The sequence below is a fragment of the Aspergillus lentulus genome, assembly GCF_001445615.1.
Source record: "Aspergillus lentulus DNA, contig: Alt04, strain: IFM 54703, whole genome shotgun sequence".
Taxonomy (NCBI): domain Eukaryota; kingdom Fungi; phylum Ascomycota; class Eurotiomycetes; order Eurotiales; family Aspergillaceae; genus Aspergillus; species Aspergillus lentulus.
In genome coordinates, this window is record NW_028322122.1 from 1,225,199 (window position 1) to 1,251,478 (window position 26,280).

The window sequence follows — 26,280 nt, forward strand, 5'->3', positions numbered from 1 at the left end:
TAACAGCTCAGTGCGACAGCCACCTCTCGCAGCCCCATGTGGGAGTTTCTTTGTCCTGCACATTTCGGTTCCTTTTTTGTCAGCAGACGCTGATCTCTCTCATTTGCATTTTCAGGTGTTGTCCTTGAATTCTTCCTGGTCAATTACTTCAAATTTTCCTCATTTAATGTTGGTGAGCGACTGCCGCAGATCTTCTGGTTCAACTTACTGATCGCATGCTGCTTGACCAGGCCATTCGTTTGCAGCCATTTTGTCTTGTCGCGTTTGAGATCTTCGTAACCTGTCATGGCTGAAGAAGATGCTGAGAAAGCCTTTTTCCAGGCTCAGGCTATGAATGCGGAATCTGTGGACTATAAAGCTGTTGAAGATCATGGTGCAGATAGTTCAGATTCAGATGATTACGATCCTTCAAAAACACTCCAAGACCAATATTCTTCCTCCTTGACAGATCTCAAGCAAAGTGAAAACGTTTCTTCCAGTGCCTCTCCAGAGCCAAACCCTACTGAGCAAAATTCTGCTCCACCAGATGATGATCCTAGTCAACACGATGGTACTTCCTATCCTTCTCAGACACCCTCACGAGATGAGTCTCGGGCTTCCACTACGGTACCAATGTCCGGTACATCTGTGCAGCCGAAGCCCAGGACAATCGGAGGATTCGTGGTTGAAGATGAAGACGAGGACGATGCGGGTGATGCTGATTATGAGCCCCCTGCTGTACTTGGTGTTGAGGACATGAATACTGTTGCTACAAATGTGCCTCAGCAGTCCGTCTCAGGAAATGAAAATGAAGCTTCTTCTACCCCTGATGTATCCCTGGATGATGCTGCGCAACAGTCCGCCAGCCTGAACAATGTTTCCCATAGCTCTTACTCTCCTGCTCCTGCTGTTGGCCCTAAAAGTGATGTGGCTGTTGCCGCTGGACAGAGTTTGTACAACTCACATGCTTTACAGCCCGGAAACGTGCAAGACAGCGCGGTGGCTACTCCTACGCCAGATTCTCCTTCGGCCTCGAAAGGTCGCTTGCCTCACGATCGAGTCGGCATCTTGGAAGACCGAATTCAAGAGGATCCTCGTGGCGACATTCCTGCCTGGCTCGAATTGATCAATGAACACAGAAGCCGCAATAGAATTGATAGCGCGCGTGATGTCTATGAGCGGTTTTTGAAGGTTTTCCCTTTTGCTGTGAGTACGCTCAAGTCACCTCAGCATCAATGAGAAAAAGCTGACCGATCTCAGGCCGAACAATGGGTGGCGTATGCGAAGATGGAGTCCGAACTCAATGATCTTTATCGGCTTGAGCAAATCTTCAATCGAACCCTTCTAACCATCCCTGACGTCCAGCTGTGGTCGGTATACCTGGATTACGTCCGCAGGCGCAATCCCTTGACAACGGACACAACTGGACAAGCGAGGAGGATTATCTCATCTGCTTATGAGTTGGCGTTTCAGCACGTCGGTGTAGACAAAGATTCGGGTTCAATCTGGTCGGACTACGTTCAGTTCATTAAGTCGGGGCCAGGCAACGTCGGTGGGTCTGGTTGGCAAGACCAGCAGAAGATGGACCTATTACGAAAGGCATATCAGAAAGCCATTTGCGTTCCAACTCAAGCTGTCAATACTCTCTGGAAAGAGTATGATCAGTTCGAGATGGGCCTGAATAAGCTTACAGTAAGTTCGAGCGATTCTTCGAAGGTTCTGCACGTTCTAATATCTTCCCCGCCATTATAGGGTCGTAAATTCCTTCAAGAGCAGTCACCAGCGTATATGACCGCTCGTAGCTCATATACAGAGCTGCAAAATATCACGAGGGATCTAATCCGCACAACGTTGCCTAGATTGCCCCCTGTGCCGGGTTCTGATGGTGATATTGAATTCACTCAACAGGTTGATATTTGGAAGCGTTGGATCAAGTGGGAAAAGGGAGATCCACTTGTGTTGAAAGAAGAGGATCCTGCTGCTTTCAAGGGCCGCGTTGTTTATGTCTACAAACAAGCTCTCATGGCCCTGAGGTTTTTGCCAGAAATGTGGTTTGATGCGGCCGAGTTCTGTTTCCTGAATGATCTGGAGAATGAAGGAAATGATTTCCTCAAGCAGGGCACGGAGGCTAACCCTGAAAGTTGTCTTCTTGCCTTCAAGCGTGCGGACCGACTGGAAATTACATCGGAGTCTGAGCAAGATCCCATCAAACGAGGTGCGAAGGTCCGCGAACCCTACGATAAATTACTTGATGCTTTGTACGATTTGATTGCGAAAGCACGTACGAGAGAAGCTCAAGACGTCGCACGCCTTGAAGAGACTTTTGCAAAGATGAACGCCGACAATCCACCTGCCACCACTGATGACGACGATGACGATCAAAGTGAGTCAAAAGCAAGAGAATCAGTTAAAAATGCGCAGATCGATGCTGTTCGCAAAGCACACGCCATACAAATCGGCATTCTTTCTAAGACAGTCTCTTTCGCCTGGATTGCTCTCATGCGTGCCATGCGCCGTATCCAGGGCAAAGGAAAGCCGGGGGAGACGCCTGGCTCCCGACAAGTGTTCGCTGATGCGCGCAAGAGAGGCCGCATTACTAGCGACGTCTACATTGCCAGCGCCCTCATTGAGTACCACTGCTATAAGGACCCTGCGGCCACAAAGATTTTTGAGCGTGGTGCTAAGCTCTTCCCGGACGATGAGAATTTTGCACTCGAATACTTGAAGCATTTGATTGATATCAACGATGTTATCAGTAAGTTACTGCAGTGTTCTAATGTAATCCGATTTCTAATCCGTCTCCCAGATGCGAGAGCAGTGTTCGAAATGACGGTCAGAAAGTTGGCGTCCAACCCTGAGAACGTTCACAAGACCAAGCCAATATTCGCGTTCCTTCATGAGTACGAGTCCCGATATGGCGACCTCGTTCAGGTGATCAACCTCGAAAATCGGATGCGTGAATTATTTCCTGAAGATCCTACATTGGAACAATTTGCTCACCGTTATTCGGCTCCTACTTTCGACCCGACCGCTGTTCGGCCGATTATATCGCCGTCTCAGATGCGACCAAAGGCAGCCTTCCCTACAACGGAGCAACCAGTGTCCCGCCATGGTACTCCCACGCCGAGATACCCAGGCTCTGTCACAGACTCTCCTAAACGCCCACTGGAGGACTTTGACGACGACTACAACCGGCCCCGCAAGTTTGTGAGGGCCGAATCACCTTTAAAGACCACTCAGCGGCGACAACTGGATCAGCAGAAGCGATCACAACTCAGCAATGTCCAGACTGGGTCGCAATTCAGATCTCAAGGCTCACCAGCTCCATTACCTCGCGATATTGTTCATCTCCTGAGCATCATCCCTCCTGCCTCCGCGTACACGGCCGGTAGATTCTCCCCAGAGAAATTGGTCGACCTCATTCGTAGGATCGAGATGCCGAGCTCGATCTCCCAGATCCCTCTTCCGCAGTCAGCTCGGGGCCTCGGAACTACGCAAACACCAATGCAACCATTTTCTGGTAAGGCTTCTTCTTCACTTTTCATTCGAGCTGTCTACTAGTCGCTCCGTCCGGATGGCTAATGCAATTGATCTTCCAGGAATGTACCGGTAGTATTCGTCTTCTCAGCTATTCCGCCTTCGAGATGAAAGAGCCTTGGAAACGGCCTCTGATTTCGAAACTCGCCTTGAGTGATAAAGTTCTTTGCACTCCAACCTACCATTTCCACAACTTTCCTCGATTGTTTGACAAAAGTCGTTATAGCTTCGAACCCAACCCCTCATTTGAAATATCTTTGGCGGCTGAGAGTTTTTTGGACTTTCTCTTGGTTGATTGCATCTTCGGATCTGGTCTGCAATTGTACAGTTGTTGAAAACATGACATACTACTAATGGCACATGGAGTTCCTGATGATTAGATAATCCTTTGCTTTTACTGATTGCATCAGCGCTCAATTGATTCTCGAGTTTACAAGGTTGTGTTCATGTCTCCTTCCCGAGGGTCAATGTCAATACCATAATGCTAAATTATATTGTTGTGTTTCTCCTTCTTATACACCGTTAATCCTTGGGGCTCGTTCCTTCATATTTGTGCAACAATCCACTCGGTTGGCTGAAGGCGCTTAGCCTGTGCCTTTAATCCGTGAAGGCCCGTCTTCCTCCTGGATCAGTAATCAGCGATTCTTGATGCACGGAATATCCGCGGATGTCCCTCCATCGTAACATCGCAAACCATAATTTCCGCGACTGGGCCTCCTTTTGCCTCTCGATACCTAGACCTGTATTCCGCAAGAGACATGATCCTGTCCACCTCCTGTAAGCTCAGCCTTGACTCAATTGGCCTTCGAATAAGATTTGTGCGACTCGTGTAGGGAATGCCTCCAAGATACCCAGTTCCCGCATGTTATATCAAACCACACTTTCGGGATGCTTTGCAGCGAGTCCGGGCCGCTCCGAGGCTTTGTAGGTCATGAAGAGAGAGGCACGTCTTAGGGGCGTAAACTGAGACTCGTATCGTATATTGAAGACATTAAGAAACATGCATTGGTTAGCATCACAATACAAAAGAGCATCTTTGAGGTCGCCGTGCAGAAATAGCAGCTGTGTTTCATTCTGTTCTCAATTTCTTCCAGAAACCACATCTTTAATCTCCGTTATAGTCAGAAAATACTTCATCTCACCTTTCAATCATATCATATCGACCCCAGCTCGCTGCTTTTGTGCAAGGCCCTCTCATTGCACTACCACCACCATCAGCACCTCACCAGCACATCACCAGAACCTGCCTAATTTCACCGGGTGCTGTTACCCCTGGCGATAACCCATCAACAAACTCTTCAAACAGACCAGAACATATGCCTTCCTCTCCTGCTGAGCGTGTCGTCAACAAAAACAATCTCTGGTCACTTCGTCTTTCCCTCTCTGCTCACCTCTTACCTATCTGCTGCCTTACATATCACCTCACATATCGTCTCACATATCGCCTCAATACCTGTCATCTTCGATCAGCATCCCTATCTCTCTCACCTCGCCATCTTGCTCACATCAAGCTTCATCTTCCTGCCCCGGCTCGCTGATTTACAGATATCCCAGCTCTCGCGTCACGAGCCAGTGCTTCCCTCCTGCCTATTTAAGCATCGTTCTTCTCTCCTCTCCCTCTTCCTCCCTTCCTCCTTCCATACCATCCATACCTCCCCTGCTCGTCTTGCTCTTTTCCTGCTGTGCTGTTTCTGCATCCTACTTGTCGTCTTCCTGAGACGTCCGTCTACCTTTTCCCTTGACTTTACCCCTCCCACATCCTCATGCTCCTCATTCGCAGACCTCTACTCGACCAGATTACCCTTTTGACTGACGTGAAGTCTGGCCTGCTCCTGGAAATACGCCGATAATTCCCTTGTCCCTGTTCTCAACAAGACCTACGCGTCGTCTTCAAGCCGACTCTCTCTTCGACTTTGCGGCTTGCTCTGTCCGCTCGGCTATCCAGGTACGTACTCCCAATCGACGCAATAGCCGACCTACATCGGTAGCATCGGAGCCACTTTCGTGTATCCACGGACAATTCTCCCCCCTGTTTCTCAAAGAAGCAGTAGGCTGAGATTTGGTCCTGACCTTTCCCTGTAGCATAGGTTGTCCGTCGAGACAATCGGCTTGCATGGCTGGTGTTCTTCTGTTTTCCAATGTCCAGCTGTCCTTTGCATTCGAACCTGCGTTCATATCTGTATCCGGGTCAGTCTAACACTCAGGCAAGATACAGAAAGCAAACAGCTCTTAGCAAAATACCCCATCAGTAGCAACAATGGCTGCGCCAGGACGCGGTCCCATTGGGGATCCTGCTTTGGATCGTCCAAAGCTCGTCACGGACATGTGCAAGAATATTGACTTGACAATGGGTGCATTCCAAATCAACCACCTGGTAAGTCGATTCTCGAGTTGGGTCTTGCAAAAAGACAAAAATGATTCCTCTCCGAATGGCGTTTGTGTTGCCGCCGGGTCATACCTTTGAGAACAATCCTATTGTCCACAGGAGGTTGATGCAATTACCTATTGCTGCTGTCCCTCAATACCCTGTTTCCCCTGTCTCCTTCACTGGTTCAATCTTTTTATTCACTACCACCTCATGCAATTGAGGTTTTTTACATGGTCTTCCTTCGCTGCCATTTCAAGCTCTGCGCATTCACACTTCTTGTCTATCAAACGACCAATGCATCTATCCCATCAATTCACCGGCTACAAGCTCCCATTGATGTAGGAAGCCGATATTCAATCTTTGAGTCCTTTTCTTTTTCACATTCACATCGCCTATGCCATGTCAGCTTCCTCTCATGGCGATGGCAAAGTTATATAAACCCCCTTCTCCCCTACTCTGCCTTCTTCTTTCCTTCTCATACAAACGCAGACATCCCAAGCTTCTCTTGTCTTTGACTCACTGCACTATTTCATCAGCTTTTTTACTTACAATACTCACTTCGTTTCTTTTCATTACCATCCTCATCATGGAGGACTTCGAGTACATGAACAAACTTGAAGGCGGCCTTCGCCATCTTCGTATCCAGAATGCTGACGAGGTTGCCAAGTACTCTGTTCCTGTTGAGACCGTTGCCCGTCCCAACCACAATCAGACTGGAAAGGAGATCGAAGTTCTTATGAACGCCTATCCCATCACCAAATTTCCTACTCGCAACGTCTACCAGTACGACGTAAGTATTTCCTGCAATTGAACGAACAGGACAATCTTCGGAGCAGCAGCTTGCTAACAAAGGCAAAGGTTCAAATCGGAAATGGTGTTGAGAAGAATGCTGTCATCAAAAAGGTTTGGAATTGCAATGCTCGCAAGGCCGCCCTGAAGCAGATCGTCTTCGATGGTCAGAAGCTCGCCTGGTATGTGCTAACACCAACCTGTTCTCCGAGCAATCGCTGATTAACATACGCAGGTCCATGAATAACTACCCCAACGGTTTGAACGTCGTTGTCGACCTCGATGTGGAACAGGGCCGGCCTGCTGGTAGGACCAGCAACACTTTCCGGTTGACTGTTCGTCCCACAAAGACCGTCAACCTGGCTGTTCTGAACTCCTGGCTTACTGGGCGCACCTCTATGTCGGAGGCGGTCCTTGAGGCTATGAGTAAGTACAACGTTTGCTTCAGCTTCAGCGTGTTCAGTTTCAGTGGCTAATAGCCACAGACTTCCTCGATCATGTCCTTCGCGAGCATCCAAGCGGCAAGTTCCTCGCCATTCGCCGCTCTTTCTTCGACCCCAACGGAGAAAATCAAGATCTTGGAAATGGCGTCCTTGCCTTCAAGGGTGTCTACCAGGCGATCCGTCCTGCACTGGTAAGCCGGCCTCTCCTGTTGAGCTAATCAACATCTTGACTAATTGTTGCATTAGGGCCGTGGTCTCATTGTCAATGTCGATGTGTCCAACTCCTGCTTCTGGGCGCGGACCTCTTTCATGGGCGCTGCCATGGCGGTTCTCGATTGCCGGGACCATCAGCACCTGATGCACCTTCTCAAACCTGTTGCCGACGGTCATGGTGGTGTTACTGAGTCGACTGGCTTTTACGAGGTTCACCGTCGCCTTCGCAAACTCGGGGTTCAGCCGCATTACAAAGGCTGTCCTTGCCTTGGTGTCGATTTCATCGTCAAGGGCTTGCTCAATGCAAACGCCCGCCAGTACACTATTGAAATCAAGGACAAAGCCACCGGGACAACGCAGAAGATGAGCGTGGAGGCCTACTTCAAGAAGAAGTATAATCTCACCTTGAACTACTGGGAGCTTCCTATGGTTGAGATGACCAAGAAAGGCGTCGTCTATCCTATGGAAGTCTTGACAATCCACGGACTCCACCGCTACCCATGGAAGTTGAATGAGTATCAGACTTCAGCTATGATCAAGTATGCCGCATCCCGTCCCGCGGATCGTCTCAATTCCATCCACAAGTCGAAGGCTATGCTTGACCATGCAAAAGACCCGGTCCTCAACACTTTCGGCCTTGCAATCGACAGCAACATGATTCGCACCAAGGCTCGTCTCCTGCCCAGCCCTGACATTCAGTTTGGCGGAAATCAGCGCCTGTCTCCGGGCACCAACGGTCGTTGGGATCTCCGTGGCAAGAAATTCTACCAGCCAAACAAGAGGCCCCTGGAAGCGTGGGGCGTGGGCTTCTTCACTGGAAAGCGCAATGCTATCAACCAAACCCAGGTTCAGCAGTTCTGTGACTTGCTCATGAAGACATACGCCGGTCATGGTGGTATGATCAAGAATAAGCCCCACATCCTTGAGCTTCGTGAGGACATCGGCGAAGCTATTAAACGTCTCTACAACACGACTGGTCAACGATTTCAGAAAGATCCCCAGCTTCTCTTGATCATTGTTCCGGATAAGAACTCCTTTACCTACACGCGGATCAAGAAGTCTTGCGACTGCCGCTGGGGTGTGCCCTCTCAAGTCTTGCAGTCCGGTCACTGTGTCAAGCTTAACCCTCAGTACGCCTCTAATGTCTTGATGAAGGTCAATGCCAAGCTCGGTGGCACCACTGCTCGTGCTGTACCCAAGGTTACTGAAGCAACTTTGCGTCCTCGCTCCATGATCATCGGTGCTGATGTGACTCACTCTCCTCTTGGTGTCTGGTCGCCTTCCATGGCGGCAATGTCTGTCTGCATGGACGCTTTCGGTGGCCGCTATTGGGGAGCCTGCGAGGCGAATGGGGATCGCCTTGAAATCATTGCTACTTCCAACATTGAGGTTATTTTGACTCCCCTGATTCGCGAATGGATGGCCACTGTTGGAGAAGGCAGAGCTCCGGAGCACGTCTACTACTTCCGAGATGGAGTCTCCACCGGACAATTCGAACAGGTGCTTCAGCAGGAGGTCTTTGATATGAAGGCCATCTTCATGAAGCTGACCCAAGATCAGTTCAAGGGGAAATTCACAGTCATCGTCGCGAACAAACGTCATCACCTGCGTGCCTTCCCCCGTCCTGGCGACCGCAACTCCGCGGATCGCAATGGCAACCCTCTCCCTGGCACTCTAATTACTCGAGATGTTACTAGTCCTCATGACTGGGACTTCCTTCTTTACTCACACATCGCGCTCCAGGGAACTTCTCGTCCTGTGCACTACCATGTGATTCTGGACCAGATCAAGCACAAGGCCCAGGAGCTCGAGAATATGATCTATGACCACTGTTACCAATACATGCGCTCGACAACTTCGGTGTCTCTCTGTAAGTCGCTCCGACTCGCTCGCTTCTCCTGCTTGCATGACATTGACTTTGCTAACGTATTACAAATCATAGTCCCGGCTGTCTACTATGCTCATCTCATTGCGACTCGAGCACGGCACCATGAGGATGTCCCGGCTAGCTCTGGTCCTCAGAGCGGTCCTGAGGTGAAGATGACGAACCCCAAGCCGAAGGACCGCCCCATCGATCCCCGTCTTCTGCCCATTCATGGTACCTCCAACCGTCTGCCTTTCGGAATGTGGTACATCTGAAGATTGGCACAGCAGTCACGACTCGTTCTCAGCCAAACCTGACAACTTGTGGATGGTGCCCCCGTTGCAACTTTGTGCGTTTGTGATTTAGTTTTGCGATTGCTTAGCTATGGAGTTACAATCGGAATTCAGGCCAGTGATAGCTGATCCAGTTGGGACCGACTGACTCACTCCGGCGAGACGGATGGACCTGACGAGATGGCAGTTGCAAGCCAGAATACTTAGTAACCTAATGGGAATCATTTCTTTTAATCATGTTCCAATGGCGTTAACGACCGTAGATTAGACGCCATATTCCTTTGGACATGGCTCAGCTTCGTAAGACTTCTCTAGGTATCCGTATAATGGCCTCGCTGTAAGAATATGCGCATAGTTTGCTTCGTAAATTGCCTTACTTGCATATCGGCCTGGCTGATGCGACGAACTCCTACAGCTTCGGCGGAATGGGTTGAAGTTTATGCTGAGAGAGAGGCCATACAGACTTAGGATATTGTAGTGGTTGAAGGGGTGCATTTATCTCCTCTCGTTCTTCAAGTAATAGGTCATATACCGTTGCCAAATCATTGCACCTAACCGGCTAGATTGTAGACTTGCATGCATAAAACAGGAGATATGAGCATGGAGATAGACAGCACTCATAAAAGGAAGGAAGAGCGATACTTCGGACCGATTAAATGTATCATGACTGTCAAGAATCGATACAATAAGCCAACAAAGCCCGACAAAAGCTGGGCAGGCAAAGAAAACGAGGAAGAAGAAAGTGCAGATAAAGAACGATGCACAACGGAGCCGAGTTGATCAGAAGATGTGTTGCTGCAGGACGTAGAGTTGATGCTGGTGTTCGTGTCTCCATGCGAGTCTCGAGTTATCATTATGGGATTGGGAAGATGGGATGAAGGGGAGAGCCGAACGATCGAGGTGTATACCACTGACGCTCGTGTATGCTATGTTCTGTTGTTTTTGGTGGACGGTGTTGATGATCAAATTTAGTTAGATTCGAGACAAGGCAAGGGACAGCAGCGTAAGTGGATTGAGGCGTCCGCTGTCTGGGCTAATTGCGGAGAAAAGCTTCAAGGCGTTTGTATGAAGCTCGTCTTATGTTCAAGAAGTCGCAGGTACTCAAAGGGACGACTCGTTCACAAATGAGGAAAAAGATAAGAAAACATTGTTGAGAAAGAAAGGCCAGGTATAAAGATAGTAAGTAATAATGATAAAGTTACAATACACAAGAAGTCTCCTCCCAAGGCGTCCGGAAGCACCTGAATATCCTCAATGAAGGCAACCCAGTCCGGCATCAGAGTCATAAATCATGACGCATCGCCCGCAGTCCCATTCGTCAAGGGTACAGTACTGTCGTTATTGTTGCTCTGGTCGGGATTTGCGGTGTTGGTGGGAGCACTGCTCTCACCACCGACGGCATCCGACACAGCGGAGCTGTCAACCCCGTTCTTAGCACTGGCGTCGGTTGTCGAAACCGCGGTCTCATCTCCTGCTGCATCTTCGGCCTTCAGATTCTTAATGGCCGGATTAGTAGGTAGCGCACCGTCCATACCCGTTGCAGCTTCGTCGCCCTCGGCAGTAGATCCTGGGATGCCTGCAGACCCGCTATTCTTCTTGACCTTTTTCTTGCTAGGCTCCGAGAAAGATGGCCTGGGCAGAGCTGACTGCCCGGGAGCGGACGGTGGGAGTGGCCTTTTCTGCGGACTGGTAGTGAGGCCCTGTTGGCCAGAAGGGGGAGGGATTTTGCCAGATGCAGGAAGGCGGGGTCGCGCAGCCATTGGTCTCTGCTTCGGCGGGAGCTCGAGGTCTTCCACAAGGGGCTCGTTGTTGCTTGCCTGTAGCTTGGCACGGAAGAATTCCTGCACCAGACCGATCTGCTTGGACACTGATTCTGACGTGACACGCGGGTAGGGAGGTGGAGGTGGGAAGAGCGTGACGGCTTGAGCAGCGCTTTTAGAAGATTAGCTCCAGTGTTCGCTGTCAAAGTACATGAGAAAGTGGCATACCTTGGGTTCTGGGCCTGAGCGGCATTATACATCCTGTTTTGAAGAAGATGAAGGGGGACGCTGAGCGTTGCCAGGCCGAATTCTCTATCCAGCCCCAACTCCTTAAATCCGAAAAAATCTTCGTCGATGTCCTCAGCGAAATCACCGCCGATGAACTGCTCACTTCCATCTGCAAATGCCTTCGAGCCATCTTCACCGCCGTCCGCAAGGGCAGGACGCAAGAGTTCCGAAAGCAGGGACCGCATGCGCTCATGCACAGTCGCCAATTTCGTTCCAAGTCGTTCGACATCATCCTTGATGTAGGACTCGAGGGACTCCACGTCTGTTCCAACCGAAGAGAGAGTGTGTAAGACAATCTCCGGTTCAGTATAGGCCCGCTTCCACTGTGAAGTCGAGGACGAGGTTTCAGTAGGGGGGACTTTCGGAGCTTCCATGTAGGATTTCATGGTCTCGCCGATCTTCAAGAAGAAGTCCGAAGCAATATCAGTCACTACGTCCAGAGCTGACGGCTGATACTCCTCAAACCCGGTATGATAAAAGATCTTGGCAACTGAGCGCTGCAGAGCGGCTTTGCAGACCCAAGGAGCCACCACTGGCCCCTCGTCATTCATGACATGAGGAGGGACATCTGCCTCAACAAAGGGCTCTGGATTGTACTTCTGGAATTGATTTTGATACATCTGGGACAGATTAGGAGGTTCCTAGTTACCAAGCAAGAAACCGAGACTTACCTGAGATTGCAGTTGCATCTGCTTAACAATCCCAATTTTCGAGCAGATCTTTCGTGTTTCTTGCATTTGCCGCATGTTTGCATCCATTTTCTGAGAAAGCTTACTATCCGGCTGAACAAATAGTCCCTTTGGCAGAATCCTCAAAAACTCCTCTGATGCATCAATGACATTGCCATCGGCATCTTCTCTCCACAGCAACTGTTCAGGGAGATCAGGAACACCAGACATGACGTCGTAGTAATCGGGAATGACTCTCTCCTCGTCACCCTCAATGCCCTCGGCCAAGGTCTCACCAGCAGCATCGGCCTCCATGGCCTGCGAGTTTGCGTCGCGTGCGTGATCGCCTTCTGCGATGCTCTGTTTCTGGTTTCTCAACCATCTTCTCATTCCATGCTTTGTCCTAAGCAAGGCCGGTTCGTCCGAGTTGAGCTTGTCACCCTTGAAGAGGCGATGGCGCTCCGCAGCAATAACTGCTCGGTCCTTCTTTGTGACCTGCTTCCAGACCTTGTATTCAGGATCCTCAATCTCTATGCCCGGTGTGTTTAGAGCGCTCAGTGCATTGCTTGGAGTGGGTAAACCGTCGATCTCCATCGAGTCACCGTGCACACCCTGTAGTCCCGTTCCGGCGCCGGCAGGGTCAGAAGGTGTTTGGGTTCTCGGAGGCGGTGTTGCGAATCCATTCGGAGCTCCCTCCATGGCAACATCGGAGTCCGAACGTACAGGCGCGGGCGGCTGAGAAGCTGGAGGTTCCGACGCGCTTGGAGTATCCCGAGCCGGAGCAGTGCCCTTCTTAGCGGCCGACTTCCCGGGTGCTTTCCTGCCTCTTGACGACATTATAGGTTCGTCGTCACTTTCCTCGGCGCCGTCAAGCTCCGCAAGCTGCATCCTGCGTTCCTCCGCCTCGACTTCAGCGCGATCTCTGATGACGATATCCGGTATGAGGGGAACCAGCTTTTCGGTCTCCTTCTTCATGTACATGGCGTGCTTGCGCAGGAAATGCTCAGGATTTGTGTTGTACTTGAAACAGTTGGACCAGATGAGGTTGAGGTCGTCGACAAACTCCTGTTTCGATTTGTACTGAAGCGCCTTGAGTTTCTTTGTCATTGTCCCCAGATCCATCGGGTGTTTGATGACTGCGATGGAGATCAGTATACTTCATAGTACTAGAGAATCGCGCGCAGGGGAGAGGGTGGTTCCTTACTGGTATAATAATCCGGAGCATCTCGCTTATTGACACGAGTCAAGAAAGCGGATGAATGCTCAGTCATAGCCTTGAGCTCGCTTAACACCTTCTCAGCAGCTTCGTAGAGCTCCTCCTGACCAATCTTGTCTTCACTGGCCCATTTGCTTCGATTCTTGCGGACTTCGCTCATCAAGCTTCGAAGTTCGGCGTCCGACGCTTGGACCATGTTGCGCTTCATGTCGATCCGCGCAATGAGGTTCTTCAAGGTCAGACTCGATGCGCCCAAGTTGGCATTACTCAGGGAGCCGTAACCGTCCGTGCTCGCGTTCGCATTGGTGCTGCCGGCATTGGCTTGACTCGACATTTCAGCTTCTACTTGCCTCTCGGATTCTTCCAGGCGCTGTTGGTCCAGCATAGCATCCCTGTCGTTCTCTAACGTGTGAAACATGGTGTGGAAACTTCTCCGCGCAGCTTCCTCGGTGGCTTTCTTATCCTCCTCCAGCTTCTTTCGGATGTCCTCAAGCGTCTCCTTCTTCACTTCTTTCAGTGTATCGGCCGCAACCGATGCAGCGGTACTCGGACGATGCTTCGGAGACGGGACGCCACAAGGGTCATGGGACGGAACCGAGGACTTGGATTTGGGCGGGGTGGGAGCCTCAGCCTCCTCCTCCTCGTCGTCGTCGTCGTCATATTCGTCGTAATCATCATCGTCCAATTTTCTCGCCGGTTTCTTAGGAGCGACGGGGAGCGACACCGATTCGTCGGCGCGGTTGATTTGGGACTCGGGTTCCTCCGTCTCGGCGTCAGCAGTGCCGAGGTCCTCTTCAGCGGTATGTTTTTTTGCAAACAAGGCGTTTATTTTCGCCTCGCTGCTCTTGTACAGATCGCGAAAGGTGGCAATGCGTGGATCTTCGTCGGCCGCAGTATCAGACTCCGATATCAAAGTACCCGCGAGAGCGCCATCGGCCCCGGCAGATGCGCGCATTTGCGGCGTCTTGAGCCCGGAAAAAGATTTAGAGTAGCCATTGACAGATCGCAAGTCATTGGGATCGTCGGCGTGCCGGAGATGTCCTGGTGGCTGCCAGGTGTGGTGGTGACCGAGCGACATGCTCGCTCCAAAACCCCAGTTCTGGGGCGGGCGAGGGGGCTCGTTTCTCCACGTTTAGGAACAGGTCCAGGAGGGAAAGGACGGTGGGGGTTGACGGGGAAAAAAAGACATAGAGAGAAAGATCCAATCGAGAAAAGTCACAGGAAGATTCTTCCCGGTCCAAAACCGATGGCGCGGGGGATGAAAATTGATGGCGAAGGTGGACGCTTCTGTATGAGGATCTCTGCGCGAACGGATGAGGTGAGGTCGAACGTGAAGGCGGAAAGGCTGCCGCAGTTTCAGACCAATTGCGCAGTTCGAGGTTGGAGGCAGCAGGCGATCATCACGAGCAATCTCTCTATTGATTTATTTGTAGAAAGGAAAAAAGACAATAGGACGAATATGATTGTCAGTATGGCTTTTGTCAACAGTATCTTCTATTCTATTGTCAACCTCGAGTGATGCTATTCTCCAATATTTGCGCCTCAGGACAATAATGCAGCAACCCATCCAGATGCAGCAGCACATGACGAACCCGGAACATCGCCAGTAGACTAGCAGCAGCGAGACATCACCGTTTCCTTTCATTCAATAAATTGCCGACAAATCTCCCAAGATAGCTTTCGGGCTCTTTAACCACTTCAGTTCTCCTTTCACCATGCGAATCCGATACCCCTTCGCAGGTAAGTTCGAAAGTCAAGTGTTGCACCCGTAGCTTCAGGCATCACTTACTCTTTCCGGACAATACAACACAATGACCTAACTAACGACACACAGGCGCCTTTCTCTTCCTCCTAATCCTCGCAGCCTATATCGGCCTGCTCCCTCACAGCACCTCCTCCTCAACCCCATCAAACCTCCAACCAAACGACAAATTCCTCCACGTCGTCACCTTCTTCTTCCTCTCGCTCGTCTTCTACTGGATCCCAGATACCACCCGCCGCCGCTCTCTACAATTGACCCTGCTCATCTGCACCCTCGCCCTCGGCATCGGCTCCGAGATCGTCCAAGCCATTCTCCCCAATGACCGCCCATTCGACCCGTTCGACATCCTCGCCAACCTCGTCGGCAGCCTCGGTGCCGTCGGCCTATGCAGCTGGTACCACCGGCGGATGCTAGAGCGGCGGCGCAAAGCGCGCTTCGGGGCGCTGGGCGACGAGCGCGGGGATGACGTCGAGCTGGGCGGTGCCGGCGGGTCGGATAGTGGCCTCGGGCCGCAGGAATCGGGCGTGATGTCGCTGGAGCAGGAGGTCGACAATTGGGATGAGAATGCGGTGGATACCTGGGATACTGAGGAGGGGGCGGATGAGTATTCTGCTGCTGCTCCGGGGCGAGGTCCGGAATCCAAGGTCTCGCCTGTTAATGGCGAGGGCGCGAAACGGACTGATTGATTCGGCTTGCGGTTTGTTTTTGAGTCGTAAGGTCTTGCCCGTTGCGCTGGGCAGATTAGAGAAGCATTACCGGCAGGTGTATCTACAGGTCGCCCATCGCTGATGAGCCCATCCTTTGTCATGTCTATATGCCTCCGCCTACCTTAACGACTGCCTCTGTGGAAAAGAAATCCTTGTTTATGATATTTATGGCCATGTTGTGAATCTCTGGGATGACGCTGTACATTTATATCTTCCGTTTTCTCGTGCTTATATACCACCCTCTACTTCGGGAAATTCAGCTTGCAATTCATGGCGTTGCATGTACTCAGCAAGAACCTGTAATACAACTTTTTGTCTTGCTGACCGGGAAGTTTCAGCTGAATCGGGTCTACATGCCCGTGGTTTCCGCGAGTCTAACCTACTCTTCACTGCTTGAGGACAGACAATCCAGTCGATCCAATGACTGTAAAAGAAACATGCATTGGATATTATATTCCTCGTAACCATATTCATAAGTTTATGTTACACCAATTCTATTGCTGGGAAGTTCCGACCAGGGAGAGGACGAACGACTTTGAAACCACGAGCAAACGCACGGGAGTCGTAATCAATGAAGTAGTCAAACATGATCCGGTATGCGATAATGTGCGATAGTGACGAAAGTGACGAATAGACGCAATGCAGGCCAGGAATAAATCATGATAAGTCGTCAACGTAAGACAGGTGGGTTGTATCTGAAGGTAAGGGGTGTATGTACGCAGAATCGAAACGTGGGTATGTGTAATCGGAGTGCTTCATCCATGCTCAGAGTTTCCTGGTGTTCCAGGCCAGCTCCTCATGGCGAGGGACTATCATTGACTGGCTCCAGCTCTGGTTTATGGGAAGGCAGATACTCGGAACTGTTCGATAGCTTGGCCATCTTCGCAGATCTCTCGTCTAATCTCCGCCCTGCGTAGCTCGTCGTCTTTCCAAGTTTAAGGTCGACCTGCTCGCGGAGCACTTCATAGATGAACTGTAGTTGCATTTCATTATAGACCATCATCATCCGCTGTTCTCGCATTCGGTTGACCGTTTCAAAAACGGGATCGGTTTGCGGGTCGGTCACCTTGAGCAGCTGCCCCGAGTCGAGTTCCCGCAAAAGATGGTCTAATGCGATGAAAGTGCCGGTGCGACCAACACCAGCGCTGCAATGCACGATCCGTGGGTTATCCGATGGACATTTGGACGCGGAGAGTTCAATCAAGTGAAGCAGCGCTTCGCGGTCCTCACCTTCTGGCTTAGAGTAATCCGCCCAGCCAGCAAAAAGGAAATGCCAGACAATCTTTGACTCGTTGGCCAATGTGAGTCGCAGTTTGCGAACCTCAGAGCGAGAGTATTGGTCAAAGCTCGATTCCAATAGAGTGACTTCGCCCATTATGTTGTCATTCGCTTGTTCGTACTCCTCGTTGTGTTCGAAAGGGTCGTCCTCGTCGCGCCGCAAAATCATGGAAGGCCGGTCATGGTCAAGGGGAAAGTATTGCGCACATTTCTCGCGGCCCGACTCGACCGTCTGCGTGAGCATGACGATGACAGCAACATCGTTGCTTTCGTGGAATACCATATGCCAGAAATGAGCAAGGTGGCCTACTTTCGGTCCCTTCACACACAAGAATTAGTGGGTCGATAGGCCCGTCATGACATACGTATGCCCACATACCTGTGTTGCAATATACCTCCTCTCCTCCTGAGACACTGAATCAGTAAGGACGATGGGCGATGCATTGATGAAATCGCATTCGCCTTCCGGCACCCGGAGATGGATGCGCGAGTTTGCCCATGCCTGCACGTTCATATATCGGTTTCGAGCCCTGACCTCGGGATCCGCCTCCAAAGCCCAACGGTGGGCGGGGTCATTCGACAGCATCCCCTCGGCGAAGCGCGCCCGTTGTAGCCATTCCAATTCCTCAAATTTCTGGTGTATCTCTAATATAATAATGAAGCGTCAGTGACTCTGCGACACTTCAGGACAATAACGTCTTGCGCAGCGATCGTCAACCGAAGCTGTCATCGGAGGGGCGCATACTGACCGATGGCAGATTGGCACAGAAACGGGGGAACGAGTTCATTATCTCCAGCTTCCAGGCCGGGATCATCTAACTCGGAACCGGACACAACGTCGAAACCACCTTCAGTATCTTCCGGGAGAGCACGCTTAGTCGCCTGGACACTCGTATCGATCTTGATGGTGGGATGCGCCATCTTGGCCGCAGCGATCCTTTGGAAGGCACGAACCTTGCCTAGGACGCCGCGCGCCTTCTTCGAGACCCGCTTTCGAGTTGAAGCAAGCTTTCGAGTGCCGCTGCGGAAACTGAGAGTATCTGGAGAAGGGGAGCGGGAGGGTGGTGCTGTAATAATCTGCCCCGCGTTGCCGTCCGATGGGTCGTCGCTCGTGCCGTTGGAGGGGTGTGGCAGGGATGATATCTGTAGCGTGGACAGATCGGGACAGCTGTGGCAGCTGCCCCTGGTCGTGATTCTCTTGGCCAGATTTTCAGGTCTCACAGGAACAACTTGCTGTCGGTTAATATCTAGGGAAGGATGATTGTTTGTATAGAATCGGCTCGGTCGCGAGGCCACCGTTAAGGTCCACGAAATGTGAGAGTAACAGGGTAGTCTCGACCGGTTTCTCCTACGTTGAGGCAGGAGGTAACGAAGGCAGCGAAGATTTTCCTTTCGAGACGCCAACGCTAGGCACGATTAAGGGCCGTTAAGGTCGATAGTACCAGAGGTATAGAATGCGGGAAATTTTGATCCAGAGAAAAGTCCAAAAAAAAAAAAAAGAAAGAAAGAAAGAAAGAAGGAAGAGAGATTATTGGAGCCCCTCACGAAACGCGATCGATTTTGGTCTCCCCGCACCTGCAAGAATAATGTAAAAGTTGATTAGAACGTGGTTAGGAACCTGTCGATCATTATATATTCACAAGAAAGTAGCATATAAGGAGAGTAGTTGTTGGGAGAAAGAAGGAACAAAGGATGTAGAAGAGGGACAGGATCGTCTGATAGTGTCAAATGCGCCGTTTCAACTTTCAAGAACAAAGGCTATGATAGAATTGTTGGGGTGTCTCTAGTGATGTAATCACTAAAGGAGGATGTTGATATCACATAAAGAGGAAGAAAACACATATAGTAGGGAAAGGGAGAAAGACGACGTAAGTATCCATAGAAAGAGCTCCTACTAGATGTTTTTAGAGTCCTGCGAAGAAATGTAGGAGGGATAATATGCAAAAACAATAAAGCAATAATAATCATCCTGGCCTCTAGAACACAATCTACTGTTCTCACTACTCAATATCAATTATGTATATCCAAAATATCTTGACTTGGAGGCGAAGAAACTCTGTTTCCTTCCATGGAGCACGAGAAGATCATTAGAACAGCAAATCCCCGCTTCTGACTGGTCGAGCTGTCAAACGCGCCACAAAAGGCTAAAACGCACATAAGAGCGCGCGCAGAGCCTCTTCTTCAACCCAACTCCCAGCCATCACACGCCAAACTTTCACTCTATGCTCTACGCTCAGAGCTTATGGGTGCCTGATGGATTCCGCTGACGCCTAAGATCACATGAAACTATCTTCTATAACCTTTGAAAATTAACTATCATCAGTCCTCAAATGGTTTTCAAGCTTTTTTGGCTCCGAACCCTGGAGGTACGTAGCACCCCATCTGACAGACCAAAGTCTCGATGGCCAGCTTTTGACTGACATTTGTAATAGGTTTGGCTAACTGCACGGGTATGTTTGCCTTCAAGGCATCTGAAAAAGGATTTGCAAAGCTGACTTGTTGACTACAGCTGCTGGCCAGCCCGACATTTCACAGGATGGTCGGAAGAGTCCACCAAAAGGTTCAACACATTAGGTACGGTGTACCTCCCGAGGAAATGGGAGGTACCAAGCTTGAAAAGAATGGTATGCGAGATAATGCTCCAGAAACAATCATTTTTCTGAAGAGATTGTGCTGACGGCTTTGCCCATAGGTCCCTGCCTCAAACAGTTTTTCGAATACTTTAAAGAAGAAATCAAAGATCAGCTCAAGGGGAAACCGCCGAATAAACTATGAAAACCCGACCTTGCCAGATTCTCGATGTCTCGTGAGTTGATGTACAATATTGTTTTGTGATGACCTACAATGATACCCATCCATCGCTTTCTCTGCTTTGGCTTCCCACGCCACATTCGCGGTAGAATGTCATACCGTTGAGCTTTGTCTAGACCGGATAAAGATTGGGCTGCAGATTTCCTCGCGCCGTGAGCTGCAACCCTCATTCCATCCGAAGAGGAAAGTCTTGCTTCATTCCGCTTTGCCCAGCCGATTTCTATGGATTGTTTGGCTAGGCTTTGAAGTTCGAAGCATATATAAATGAATTATTCTGCTTATGTTGCCTTCTTCAATGTGTAGCTTAGAGTTGACGATAGATGAAACGATCCCATTTCATAGTGTACGATCCTACAGAACCCCTTGAAAGTGACACCTCGAAAATCGCACTATTTCGGCCATCTCGGCCACTACTACTGAACCATGGCGCGAGATGATGGATCTCATGTAAACAATGACCGTACGAGGATTGTACCTGCAGGAGGCACACGTGACCCAATTTATGCATATGTCTTCGAAATATCATACGCCTGTAGTCATGGCGAGGACGAATTTCAAAGGTGCCGACGTGTGCCGGCGACGTCGTATAATTTGCGCTGTTTCGACATCAGATGTTTAATGCCAGGCTTTCGCTAAGGCCATCCCTACTTGATCAGACTACTCTCCCTTTGGAAGTGAAGCTACGGTGTCAATCCTATGTATGTACTTCTCGTTCAGCTCTATCTTATATATACTACTTTCCTTGGATCTTAGTAATATAACAAGCTGGGAGACTCCCTTGCGCATAAAGCATACAGTGAGAATTTTGAAACAACTATGGAGTATGTCGTGTCCCGTGACATAAGCGTATTTGCATCCGTCGTCGGCATGTCCGGCACACGTAAGATAGGCTCAGCCATCACTGCCATAAAGGGAAGTTTTCCGTGGTAATTCACGGAGAATGGTGGATGGTCGACCCAAGCGAGTCATCATGATACCTTCATGAAAGATAAATTCCATATATTCCGTGTCTAAGTACTTCTTAACCATCCATAGACATTGGAACGATGACGGAGTGAGACTTGAGAGAACGTTTGTTGTGCTTAGCTAACATTGGCGCATGATCCGAGGAGACAGCTCATCAAAGGATGCCGAAGCTCTTTTAAGTGGTGGGTATTAATTAGGTCTCCAATAAGCGGCTGGGGCGCTGGTAGTGCGTAAGGTATGGTAAATGTTCATTAAGTGGGTGCCTTAAAATAGCAGCATTGATGAATAAGCATGTTGAGCTTTAGTTAACTAGTTGTTAGTGGGCAGATAGTTTATGTTATGCAGTGGTTGTCTGGCATATTCAAGGGAGCCGATAACCCGATATTCGATGGAGAATACCACACTAGGGCCAACTAAGTAAGTTACCATTGTAGGTGATGGATTAGTCAGAGCAGTCAGTTCGAGAAATGTCAACCAAACTAAAAGTTCAAAGATTAGGGCGTCCTAGCTCCGGCTAAAATTCCTTCCTGTAAGCCCATTGGAGAAGCAGAGTCTAGACTGTCTCAGCTTCTTTGTGGCTATTGGCCAGCTGACTCTCAGTTGCAGCGCTAGTCTTTGATCCGTACATTTATTTGCTGGCACGGGTGTTTGGGCTTTTCCAGAGATGGTATGGTGGTACGGTAACGTGGTACCGGGTCAAGGCCAAAATCTGAGACCTCCTGGGCTGGCAGTACAACGTCCCTTGGGTACCATTACCAACTTGCGACGGTTTCTGTCTTGAGTTATTTTCCTACCTTCTGACTTTCCAACCCTTTCTTCTTCCTCCAGTCTTTTCCCTTTTATCCCGCCTCCCTTACGCTCGCTTCCTGCACATCGTGCCTCCTCTTCGAATCTGGTCATTCGTTAACCCCTCTGTCACTGTGTGCCTCTCCTGACTTGAAACACCTGCACTTCACACACCAGAGAGGTCTCACTTATTTGAATCACCTCAGTCAGCAGTCTCAACACAGCCCCGTCTTGAGCCGAGTCATCTCATATACTACCGGTCATCGTCTTGGTAAAGAGATCTTCGTCATCTTCGACTGTCACCTCTCGGTCACGCCTCACACTTCACCCATCATGCGAGTCGCCCGTCTCTCGTTCCTCCTCTACTCTTTGGCCCTCGTGGCCGTCACGGCTGGCCAGAGCCAGGGAGTTACTGACATAGCTGCCGTCACCTCTGGCCTCCCAGCGGCGACCGCCACGGATACTTCGACGACCTCGAAAACTTCATCGTCTGAGTCCCAAGAGACCACTTCTACTACTACTTCCGAGAGTACAAAGTCGACAACAACAACAACATCATCAACGGATACTACCTCGACCACATCTAAGAACGATAACCCTGCGCCTACCCCAACCACATCGTCCACAACTTCCAAAGACGATACTCCAGCGCCTACCACCACCTCTGATAGTACGTCGGCAACTGAGACCAGCGGAACGAAGACTTCCAGTTCGAGCGATGTGGTCAAGACGATCACCACCACTCACACGATCAGTGGAACACCTGTGCCGACCACGTACACCACCACTTCTCCGCAAGGCAGCAGCTCGACAGATTCTCCTAGCTTGAACGGCTCAACCAACAAGGACTCCAGCTCTGGTCTCTCTTCTTCTCAGAAGAAGATCATTATCGGTGTCGTGGTGGGTGTTGGTGGTGCCATCATCATCGGTGCTATTGCTGTAGTCATGTGGAGGATCCGTGCCAGAAGACGTGCTGCCGCCGACAACGATGAGGCTGCCGATCTCATGAGTGGCACAGCTGTCGGTAGCGGTGCTCGGGAGAAGGCCCCCAGCCCTGGAGCTGGCGGTACACCATTCAGAAGTACACTTGACCAATACCACAACCCTGGTCCTGTTAACGCTGCGTCCAACTTCTAAGGGTCGTTTCGGCCACTTTAGCTGTTGACAGTTCCTGGGTACCCTTCTTTCAAGGTTGTACATCTGTATGAGTATCACGTCCTTTTGTCATTTGGCGCTTATGAGTGGGAAGCATCTTTGTTCTTTTTCCTTGCTTTCGTTTTCTTTGACTGCGTCCTCGCCATCTGCGATCGTATCTTTTCTTGCATCGTGCCACTGGCACGCCATAGACTGTCCGTCATTCCTTTTGAAGATTACGCTCCTTTCTGCAGCTCAGCTGTTCTCACGATGGTCTTTTTTGATTCCCCCTTTCGAACAACTCGATTATGTACAGGAATGCAGTGGTCCGTCTTGTCTCCGTCGCCGTCTCTCCTTCTTCCACAATGGTTGTCATTGCATAGCCATTCGACCAAAATCTTGTCACGTATGTACGTTTTAATTTCAGACGGAAAAATAGTCCAGATCACACTCAAATCTATCACCAACCATATTACTGGGGTACTTGGTAGGCCGTGTTGAGTAGGGATCCCAGGCACAGTTGCAGATGTGTCCACGCCATTGGGATTAGTAGCTTCAGTAAGGATCACAACAAGCCATAGCATGATCTTTAGGATACTTCTTATCTTCGTCAGAGCCCAGGTCGTTAGATTGACTTTGATGGATTGAGTTCAGTCTATACGGAGTAGCTAGGTATCCCACAGCAACTTAAGCCAGGGTCGAGTCCTGAAACACCGCTCCCTTTCCCCGCTTCAGCTTCCGTGCATGGGTTACTCATCGTCTCATTTACTCAATCAAATGACGAATTTCCTAATCAGTTATCATCTACAAAACAATGCAAGCTCAATAGTCACGATCAACTGGGTCACTGCGCCTATACAGGGATTGTAGCGCATCCCAAAGCATTGATATCCGCGCGCGTCCACAGCCAAGGCCTATGTGCAATCAAGATGAGAGCACCTATCTCCTTGCTCTGTCTGTTCGCTCAGACAAGCTGTCTGCTCTGTCTCTGGCCCTCGTTTGCTCTGATTCAAGGGGTGGCGGCGTCAAGACATGACCCCTTAGGTCTGGTGTATGAGGCGGCGGCGCCACCACCACTAGGAAAACGACAGGATCTTCAGGTTCGCGTCACGCCTTTGTCGCTCTGCTTGAAGATTCGGCTGGGTGGCTAATTGGATTCGTTGTGATTGTAGTCGTTTGCGGGGGCGTTGGGTGGTGCCGCGCCTGCGGTGAGTTGTTTTGACCGGGTTACACGTGTTGATGGGAGCGGGACTAATGTTCTCTCGGATAGGTGACGAGCACCGGGGATTCTGAGAGACCGTACGGTGTTAGTGGGAATACTTTTGTATGTTCCTTTTTTGCGTTGCCTTGCTGCGGTTGTGAAGCCGACGGTCATGCTAAATGATTATCATGCAGACAGATTTCGAGTCGGCTGCTCAACGGAGGTCCGTTTGATCCCATGTAAAGCAGGGGGATGTAATGCTGATGACACTCGTGCTTGACAGCTGCAACGAGCAATTTGATTCCTGCCAAAAAGTATATCCTGTCGATAGCCAAAACGGGTTGGCTTTTGTCTCTGACCGGCCTTGATATAGATCGCGAATACAGACCGATCGGCGTCATTCTCGCTGCAGGATTGTCAGGATCAGTTAAGTATGTTGACTTTCCGGCTCACAGGAAGATATGACATGAATTGACGTCGATCTAGAAAGCTGCATGTCTGTATCAACGGTGCAGGCCACGGCGGCTAGCATCAACCATCTAGACTCAGCAAGTGATACGAATGCAGGACCGATAGCTCAGACGAGGATTCCATATGATGATGAATTCGATCTTGTCTGTGATTTATGACGGGTTTCCTGTACAAACTGCCGCTCTAAACATGGACATGTCCCAATCTCTTGTGTTGATATTATGAGATAGATGAATTGACAATTGCGTACATAGGCTTCTACTTGAGGAGTGCATAATCTCTCATCCCAGTATAGATATTCTACTAGAACGATCAACAGCTGCGCGTCTTCTTGTGGTTGATGGGATAGATACAACGCAGCCCTACACATCACTGACATCTGACATTCTCGATTCTAGATGGCTATGGGTAATTTTGCAGCCTGAGGAATGCAATATTTCCTAATACAGATTAGCGTTCGCGCCAAATCGCGTGACCCCGTGCAGAGACGCGATTGTAGCAGACGGTCATTTGGGGGGAAATTCGCGGCACTCTATCGACGCGACGGTGGGCTGGGACACGATAACAGAGCAACGGTTTTAATCCCCAGACAAGACCATGACTCCACAATAGACCCTGCTATCATTGACTCCCACATTTAATCGCTACTGTACGGAGTATTGGCCTTCTTCAAAAGAGCACCAACTGACCCGATCTAACTTCGACCGCCACCATCCTGACTTCCGCTTCCCACATCAAGTTACCATGTTCGCAGCAATCCCACCCGCACAGCCCTATGCCTTCCAAGCGTCCTGCTCGCACTATACACCAATGCATCCGTCTCCATTATCGCCGTGCAGCTCGACGCTTGCCTCAGTACGGCCAATGAACGGAGTTCCCTCCGCATCAACAGCATACACCGGACATCGCGCAACAAGCAACACAGACCGAGCAAACTCGGAATCAACCCTAGCGCACAACTTTCCCTTCTCTACAGAAAACATCAACTCTACCGCATCTGCGACCACGAACTCAAGCCCTCTCACCTCGCGCTCCCGTTCCTCACCAACCTACGCACAGCGCTATGCAGCCCTCTCCAACCCCCTCAACAATGCCTCCCGCACATACGCCACCTCGACTTCACCATCCGCGCGCAACACACGACGGACCGTCTTTCTCAACCGGATCAAGGCCGACCGCGATGCGGAGCGCTTTGAGAACCGCGGGGAGCAGCTGATGATGATGGAGCATGTGGCGGAGCAGAAGCAGTGGGGAGAGCTGATGCGGAGGCGGGCGGATGGGCTCATGGAGGCGTATCATCTGAATGAGGATGTAGGGGAGGACATGGATGGGATGGGTATGTTACTCCTCTCCAGAGTGCAGGAAAATCAACGAAAGAAACCTGACAGTTGTGTAGATGATGCGGATGTGCGTGCGTTGGATGAGTACGTGTCTGAGGAGCAGGCTATGGAAACTGCGCTGTTGGAGACAGCCCATGTGCCATTCGGGAAGACGGACAGAACGCATGATCCGAGCTCCTCGTTTAGTGACGAGGAGTATGATGATATTTTCATGGGTCTGGCTGATCAAGTACCCCAGAGCCAGGATATGGATATGTCGAGTGGATGAGCATTTTGGCTGCGGTCTTTTAAGCATGCATTGCTGGCGTTTGGTCAGGTATCTGGCGTTGGTACAGGGACCTTTTCCCAGTCTCTGGCATGAGAGACTGGTTGTTCATAGATCCGTCGGCAGAGGCCGTATCTTCAT

The 26,280-nt window shown here is 50.3% G+C and overlaps 8 protein-coding genes across 8 annotated transcripts; 6 read left to right on the forward strand and 2 right to left on the reverse strand.

Annotated features, from left to right (window-relative positions):
- Nucleotides 1-285: 285 nt before the first annotated feature.
- Nucleotides 286-3,540, forward strand: rna14 (cleavage polyadenylation factor subunit RNA14; the record flags this gene model as incomplete). The annotated part of the gene is made up of 4 exons (XM_033562557.2): nt 286-1,185; nt 1,240-1,671; nt 1,732-2,734; nt 2,786-3,540. The coding sequence occupies 4 exons, from the start codon at nt 286-288 to the stop codon at nt 3,538-3,540; spliced, it is 3,090 nt and encodes a 1,029-aa protein (XP_033418448.1).
- Nucleotides 3,541-6,470: 2,930 nt separating this feature from the next.
- Nucleotides 6,471-9,468, forward strand: ALT_1687 (putative eukaryotic translation initiation factor eIF-2C4; the record flags this gene model as incomplete). Its single annotated transcript, XM_033562556.2, has 6 exons — nt 6,471-6,674; nt 6,743-6,855; nt 6,909-7,099; nt 7,159-7,307; nt 7,363-9,199; nt 9,272-9,468. The coding sequence occupies 6 exons, from the start codon at nt 6,471-6,473 to the stop codon at nt 9,466-9,468; spliced, it is 2,691 nt and encodes an 896-aa protein (XP_033418447.2).
- A 1,307-nt stretch (nt 9,469-10,775) lies between these two features.
- On the reverse strand, nt 10,776-14,496 carry ALT_1688 (SAGA histone acetyltransferase complex subunit SPT7; the record flags this gene model as incomplete). Its single annotated transcript, XM_033562555.2, has 4 exons — nt 10,776-11,418; nt 11,475-12,154; nt 12,206-13,338; nt 13,407-14,496. The coding sequence occupies 4 exons, from the start codon at nt 14,494-14,496 to the stop codon at nt 10,776-10,778; spliced, it is 3,546 nt and encodes a 1,181-aa protein (XP_033418446.2).
- Nucleotides 14,497-15,133: 637 nt separating this feature from the next.
- Nucleotides 15,134-15,866, forward strand: ALT_1689 (uncharacterized protein C11E3.10; the record flags this gene model as incomplete). The annotated part of the gene is made up of 2 exons (XM_033562554.2): nt 15,134-15,158; nt 15,253-15,866. The coding sequence occupies 2 exons, from the start codon at nt 15,134-15,136 to the stop codon at nt 15,864-15,866; spliced, it is 639 nt and encodes a 212-aa protein (XP_033418445.2).
- An 817-nt stretch (nt 15,867-16,683) lies between these two features.
- On the reverse strand, nt 16,684-19,366 carry ptpB (tyrosine protein phosphatase PTP1; the record flags this gene model as incomplete). The annotated part of the gene is made up of 4 exons (XM_089599197.1): nt 16,684-17,484; nt 17,545-17,810; nt 17,915-18,412; nt 19,321-19,366. 4 exons carry the CDS (start codon nt 19,364-19,366, stop codon nt 16,684-16,686), a joined length of 1,611 nt encoding a protein of 536 aa, XP_089456343.1.
- A 2,695-nt stretch (nt 19,367-22,061) lies between these two features.
- Nucleotides 22,062-22,865, forward strand: midA (putative cell wall protein; the record flags this gene model as incomplete). The annotated part of the gene is made up of 1 exon (XM_033564499.2): nt 22,062-22,865. One exon carries the CDS (start codon nt 22,062-22,064, stop codon nt 22,863-22,865), a length of 804 nt encoding a protein of 267 aa, XP_033420390.2.
- Nucleotides 22,866-23,791: 926 nt separating this feature from the next.
- Nucleotides 23,792-24,592, forward strand: ALT_1692 (uncharacterized protein; the record flags this gene model as incomplete). The annotated part of the gene is made up of 6 exons (XM_089599198.1): nt 23,792-23,962; nt 24,035-24,070; nt 24,133-24,186; nt 24,262-24,286; nt 24,347-24,494; nt 24,550-24,592. The coding sequence occupies 6 exons, from the start codon at nt 23,792-23,794 to the stop codon at nt 24,590-24,592; spliced, it is 477 nt and encodes a 158-aa protein (XP_089456344.1).
- Nucleotides 24,593-25,278: 686 nt separating this feature from the next.
- Nucleotides 25,279-26,142, forward strand: ALT_1693 (uncharacterized protein; the record flags this gene model as incomplete). Its single annotated transcript, XM_033564497.2, has 2 exons — nt 25,279-25,870; nt 25,931-26,142. The coding sequence occupies 2 exons, from the start codon at nt 25,279-25,281 to the stop codon at nt 26,140-26,142; spliced, it is 804 nt and encodes a 267-aa protein (XP_033420388.2).
- Between the last annotated feature and the right edge of the window lie 138 nt (nt 26,143-26,280).